Source organism: Physeter macrocephalus, chromosome 2 (genome assembly GCF_002837175.3).
Source record: "Physeter macrocephalus isolate SW-GA chromosome 2, ASM283717v5, whole genome shotgun sequence".
NCBI classification, from domain to species: domain Eukaryota; kingdom Metazoa; phylum Chordata; class Mammalia; order Artiodactyla; family Physeteridae; genus Physeter; species Physeter macrocephalus.
In genome coordinates this window covers 73753965-73760744 of record NC_041215.1, presented here as the reverse complement: position 1 = coordinate 73760744, position 6780 = coordinate 73753965, and the positions used below count along the sequence as shown (strand labels likewise).

At 38.6% G+C, this 6780-nt stretch overlaps 1 protein-coding gene and 1 long non-coding RNA gene across 4 annotated transcripts in view; one reads left to right on the top strand and one right to left on the bottom strand.

Moving 5' to 3' along the window:
• STK39 (serine/threonine kinase 39) overlaps positions 1-3546 on the top strand; it is a 327698-nt gene extending 324152 nt beyond the window's left edge. For all 3 annotated transcript variants that reach the window (XM_055088331.1, XM_024122275.3, XM_024122274.3), the window contains one exon: positions 2042-3546. In XM_055088331.1, the coding sequence (XP_054944306.1) occupies positions 2042-2116 (75 nt within the window). In that variant the 3' untranslated portion in view covers positions 2117-3546. The remainder of the gene's footprint in view (positions 1-2041) is intronic.
• The window catches only part of LOC114484186 (uncharacterized), an 81317-nt gene that overhangs the window by 4163 nt on the left and 70374 nt on the right, over positions 1-6780 (bottom strand). Inside the window, exons 2-4 of the long non-coding RNA XR_003676793.1 lie at positions 6153-6268; positions 4473-4580; positions 1778-1985 (exon numbers count right to left, since the gene is read on the bottom strand). This is a non-coding gene — a long non-coding RNA (uncharacterized lncRNA). The remainder of the gene's footprint in view (positions 1-1777; positions 1986-4472; positions 4581-6152; positions 6269-6780) is intronic.

Sequence of the window (6780 nt, the reverse complement as noted above, 5' to 3'; positions counted from 1 at the left end):
ATATTTTCTCCCATTCTGTAGATTGTCTTTTCGTTTTGTTTATGGTTTCCTTTGCTGTGCAAAAGCTTGTAAGTTTGGTTCTGTCCCATTTGTTTATAAAAATAATTTTTTTAACATCTCTAAGTCGGTACAATAACTGTAACCCACAGAGACACAACTGTTTGGAGTTCTTGATAAAGTTTGAGAACTGCTGCGTAAAGGGTTTCTGGTCACTTTTCCCTAGATTTTAGTATCATTTGCATGTTGCCCTCGTGAGCATTTTGCAAGCCACAAAGAGGCAAGGACTTGGCCTTAAGAGAGAGCTAGCAAGATAGTTGGAGGAGGGAGGGCTGAGTGCCTTGAAGCCAAACCCCCTGGCCTGTGCCTCTTTGCCAGGAAACAGAACATAGAATGGGACGTGGGCCCCCTATGCCGTGTACCCACATAATCACTGGTTTGACTGACTACACATTCTCACTTCTGTTACTCTTCACTGGAAGGATTTTAATGTTTTTATTTCTAGCCATTTTAACCTCCTGCTATTCACATTGACAAATTTCTGATGTAGCTTTCAAATGCACTGATGTGCTTCACACTTGCTAGTCTGACCTCTTTGTCAACAGCAGCAGCAATAGCTTGACCTCATGTTTGTCAGTTGTCTACACAGATTGCCTCTGCCTGCATCAGTGGGCTGAGTAAATGACGTTCTTAGCAATAGCAACAAGGAGAGAAGGGAAGGTTTAGGAGGATAGATCTAGAAGGAGAAAATTGGTGGGGTGGTAAGCATTACAGTATCAGTATGACTGCTTTGTTCACAGTGATAAGGAAAGAAGTGCTGCTGACCTTTCTGCCCCTGGCAATGCAAACAATGGAAATTGGAAATGGTATTTTACCGAATATCTTATCATCTGTCAAGTGAAACTAGAGACATCATTAGACAGACACAAAGTTTGTTAATATTCCTACTCTTTAGGCTATGGATTTTCTTATTAAGCATAACTGCTCACACTTATTTTTAAGGATAATTATTTTAAAATATTCAAGTTTTATGTTCTAATTAGCTGCTTATTTTAAAGGAGAATGCTGGGGTTGGCAAAGGGCTGGTTTCTGTACGTTTTTTTGGAGCAATGCTAAGCAGCTTCACTGTGATGATTTTGGAAAGGGCTTTGTACCCTGGGAAACTAATTGTTTTGACAATAATTTAGCAGGCATTAGGCCAAGAGAAGGTTTGTATGGCCCTTTGGTAATTAATTGCCCATTCCCAGGCATTCAAACTTTCTTCACCCCACTCGTAGTACTTACATAATGTCCAGTTGTGATTTGTGTACTACAGAGTGAAGAGGCAACTTAGAATGGTGATCTGAGTACTCCATGTACATGTGTAGGAGAGGGAAGTCAAAAAGAGGAGAATAGGCTGTGAATTAGGGCCAGTGAAAGCTTTGATGGGCAATGGCTTATTTGCAATTTCTTTGGATTTTGCAATGATAAAGTATTTGGCACTCTATAACTTGGTAATAAATATGTCCTAGATTATTATAAATTGTTTGTTTGTTTATGGAAAAACTTGTTATGGTACCTTTCCGTGTAAAAATTACACATATTTAAACAACAGTTGTCTGTCATGAGCTGTTCCACTACTTGGTGACCACTTTTTTTTTTGGCCAGTTTGACAAAGGAAGTGATTTTGATAAAAACCAAATTACCCTTGAGTGTGACCTGTTAGATCTCTTCTGCTCACTTTCATAATATTCTTTTAAAAGTAAAGCATTTTACCTAGTTGTTGAGATTGTGTATGTACCTTCCGCGCAGTCCTGTGGTTCATCGGTGGTTCCAGTGGTGGTGGTTTCACGGGTCACAAATCCCTTCTGTACTGGATGTCCAGATTTCTCAGGGTAGTTAGCGCCCAGTAGTCACTGAAGAAAGTGATTCTTAGGATGTCTCCTAGAAGAGATGGGACACCTGGCCCCATGAAGATGGTGCTTGGATCTGCCGTCACACGAACAAGTCTGTAAAAAACCAGTAGCAACCAACCAGCACTGAGCGTTTCTTTTTCCCTTTTCAGGCTTCTGGCTGTGATGGGTCGGAGATTCCCGACGAAGTGAAGCTGATTGGGTTTGCTCAGTTGAGTGTCAGCTGATGTCTGTCCCTTGATGTCGCCCTGATCTGCCATGCCTCCCCCTCGCTGTGCCCTCCCCCCAACCTTTCCCTCCCCTGCCACTTCCTCCCACTCCCTAGCAAAATCAGAGGATTGTGAAGAGGCCGGCTTCAACGTAACAGGATAAAAAAGAATTTTTTTAAACTTAACAACACTGAGTTCTGCTTTATTCTCTAGCAACCTACAGTATGAGAACAAGCAAACACCACAGCTGCACGACTGTTGCTCATTTTTCCAAAAGCTATTTAATATCCTCAGCAATCAATTCGGATCTCCCTTACATGAAAAGAATCTGAAACACACTCAGGTGGTCCTATTTATTGGCTACGAAAGGAATTTTTTCTATCAGAAGCCTATTTCTTCTCTCATTGTTGTCCTTCCTTTCTGTTATAATACTTTATTGTACATCTGACAATACTGCCTCTTCTGTTGTATTTAGAAATTAATATAAAATTAAGATTTATTAGCCAAACTTGAATTCTAGTTTTAAAACTGTGAATTTTATTTTTCATATATTTATGCATTACACACCTTAGCTATAAGAAAGAAAAAACGTTTTTGATTATATATGCTTCTTGCAGTTACTCTCTTGTTATTTAAACAAAAAGTTTCAGGTCTATCTTTGGAGTATTTATAACTTGTGATTTTTGAAATGACTGAATTAGGAACTAGGATGCTTACTCTTTTGGTTTGCCTGAAAACCAGTCCACAAGCTGACTGTCTCTTGGGAGAGGGAGGTGCCTTGCAAAAACAACAAACAAAAAACTTTTCACATTAAGAATGTGTGTGAGGCTGCTTTACTCTGAAATAGTCTCAGATCTAAAATTTCCTCTACATAAAGTGGCATATGTAAGTTTTGCTTCACTGGAAAGTTTAGGATGCTCTATAAAACGTTGCCATTCTATTAGATTGCTAATTATGTACCCACCTCTGATTTGACATCTCCTGAAGTGATAGGATCTGTCGTTCCAAAGGTGATAAACTTGAAAATACCAGAATCTGTGTTTTACTTGAAATTCTGCAGAATACCCAGATGGAGTGAAAAATAATAGAAAGGGTTTTGTGCAATGACTCAAAGGTAAAACGCTGTTAAGTTTTGAGAATAAATACTTTCAACCCAAATAGCCCTCTGCTTGACTATACATTATGGAATAGTAAACCTTAGGATTTTCAAAATTGGAGTCTAAACTTTCAGGGAGGTGGCTCCCAGATGGTAGCATTTGCTCTTTCCTAGCTAACCCTAGATATGGCAGCTCTTTAATGTACTTTAAAAAGCAAATATATATTACTAAGGACAAAAAAATTATTTATAATTGCCTTGTCATAATTGTTAAGGTGTTCTAGAGCCATTTGCATACAATTTAATGTAATTTCATTCCATTCTATTGTTTACACAACAATTACTCAAAGATGACTGCAAAGGTAAAAGGAAAATAAAAGTGTATTATTGCACAAAGAGGTAGTGTCACATTGTTTCATTCCTCCTCTAGGTAGTGTCTGCATTGCTGCAGTGATATTTAGCACTTTCATAAAATGCCTAGTGAGAATTAACTGGCGAAAAGTGCCCCGGAGGAAGACTAAGGCATCCATCAGGCATCCGTCCAGTCACAGAAAATCAGGTATGACAATTGCTTGATGAAAGAATGAAAGACATTCACACTCCATGTAGTCTGTCTTTAAATCAAAAACCACAGGGCTGCAGGGGACAAGTGAGAAGAATTCCTTCCAACTGCTAAGGCAGGAATGGTTATAGGACTTGTCCAGGGCCTTTCAGAGCTTCCTGCAGAGCTGGCCTCCTAGGGCCCTGGCTTCCTGACCTCCACTGCACAACTTGTGGCCAAAAACAGTATAAGAAAAGACCCTCATATTCTTCTCAGAGTAAAACATACATGAGGAACTGTAGAACTCTGTTTTGTAATATAGTAAAGAATAATGCTATATTTTCTTTATGCCCATATTCCCATATCTTTCCTAATGGTATTTGAGGGAGCTTACATATATTTATATACCAAGATAAAGACTTTCAAATACATAAAGAAATTAGGATGAAGGGTGAGTAAGATTTGGCTAACAAGATGAATGCAAGTATAAAGCTAGGACACAGAAGTTCATGATGAGGTCCTGCATTATTGCTAGAGCGGCACACAGATTGGGATTAGAGCTTCCAGCACAGCAACAGTGAAGAGGAATTTTTTTTTTTTTTTCCTCAAGGAGAAACACGATTTTTCCTAGTACTAAAGCCTGAGATGAAATTCTTCTTGGAAGTTCGAGTTATATATTCAGAAACTTAAAAACTCTCAAAGCATTGATACATATATCGCAAGTTTTGAACACTTACCCTTTCTAGTACTTTCTGCGGGGGCCCAGATGTGTAGGGTATATGAAAGGAAATGCTGGTCAGCCAGGAGCTGAGAGTGTGATCCAAGCAGTTGCTCTCACTTGTGGTCTAGAAAGATATAACACATTTAAAACTGAGTGGAATGAGTGGGCTACGTTTCCTTTAAGCAATCCTCTGTGACTGTTTCTCCCAAGCAGGCTTTTGATTAAACCTGACACATTGTGATTGTGCTCACTGGCAAAGACCTAAACTTCGCTAAACACAGATATTTGGCATTATTTATTTGGACAGCTTCACATGCTTTGACAAACAGGAGGGTTTACACTTCTTCGTAAAATCAAGGCACTCACATCTCATACCTAAATATATACAAAAACTGTCCTACATCCATGTGCCTCTATTGTGGTCAACTTGCAAAGATCTAAAATAGAAGGAAATTATCATTATCTCATTTTAACTTCAATATATTGTTCTTATATGAACAAAATGGTTTTCTGTATATAAGACAACTTTTAGAGACACCTATAAATCATGTGTGATGAAAACTTCTTTTTCCAAATAATTATCCTTGTAAAGTTATAAATTTCCCTATGTGTTGTTACATATATGCTGGTAAATATGGTATATCTTTATGCCTCTTCTTCATGTGGGAGTAGGGTGAAGTAGCAGTCTTTAAGGGAAAAGCCAAGAATTCTCTCAAAAAACAAATCTAGTCCCATATAGAATCCTAGCATGGGAAATCTTCACTCATCTCAACAGTGCACCTGTGGTCTATTTTGTGTTGAGCAATATACCTTTCTGGTGAACCCTCCAAGTTAAATTGGTAAGCAGAATCTACAGTTAATTAAATTACAGAGATGGTGAACATGAGCCAATTAACATTGGAGGACTTCTGCCCAAAGTTAGGATTTGCATTTGATAGTAAATGATCTTAGGTCTTCTTTTGCCTTAGAGGTGTATATGATAAGAGAAGCTGTCGCTTAATGAGGCCCATTGAGTTTGTGACAGTAAAATCATATGATCAGTTTAAAATATTTATCCATTCATATAGCAGAGAGCATGCTTCTAGCTCATCCAAAAGTGGCTTTAGCCAATTATGATACAATTAAAGGAACTCAAATATATCCCCATTTTTCTGCTGCACACATTTATTGTGTAATTTGTTAGGAAATCCTAGCCCATTTCATACTCTCACCAGGACATTAAGGGGCAGGTTGGGTTTAAGTATAAGTGGTGTGCCAGGGTGGGTGGTACTAGAACGTACCCTCAGGGCCAGAATGTCCCAACCTAGAACTATGTAATGCTTTCTAGGGTTCTAAGTTTCAAGAGGTCTATTACTAGGCCAAATAGGCATAAACAAATGGTTTTCAAGTGACAATTTCCATTGTATATTGGCATGAACTAAAATTTCAAGTAATGAGCTTTGATCATACGAGAGTGTTTCCTTTAAGCTGATGCAATACTTCCTAGAGTTAGCTGCTTAGGATATGCACTACCAAGAATGAGTAAAATGTTTAATGCATATAAAGAGTGGAGACTGTAAGGGCATATTTTTAAAATACGATTAAGTGACTGACTCCCTCAGGGTCCCTAGACACAATATCAACACCCAAAGACACCACATGAAAGGAGCTGGCACTCCACTGGAATAGACATGCCATAAAAAATCGTCAAAAGTACCTGTTTCCAGAAGGTCCCAGTGGTTGCCTCGGTACTATTTTGCCACAGAGAAAAAGCATGGTCCAATAACAGTGATGTTTCTTTACCTGTCTTCTTATACCTTGCTCAGCAGGGACCTAAAAAAAGGAGAAAAATTTGCACTGTTAGCTTACCAGCTACTGTGCCTCTATGTCAAACCAACGGATGCTAAGAAAGGTACATAAAACTTCCCCACATGAACTGTAGTGTACAAAATGAGCCTCATTGGCTGAAGAGGTTTGTTGAACCTGTATAATGCAGCTTATAACTCAAAGGGCAAGGAATATTATTAAAAATTACCATCTTATGCTATTTGAATTTGCTACAGAATGAAGAAAGGTAATAGAATGATGATTCCTATAGTGTATTTATCCCTCATGTAGAATACTGGCTTGAGAAACCAAGATTTGTAATTTATCACAGAAGAAACTAACTTATTGTTTAGGTAGAATGTTCAGTAAACTAATGAGTCTATAATCTGGAAGAAGTAGGATAGTGCCCTTTAAAAAAATGGTATAGAGGGCTTCCTTGGTGGTGCAGTGGTTAAGAATCCGCCTGCCGGGCTTCCCTGGTGGCGCAGTGGTTGAGAGTCCGCCTGCCGATGCAGGGG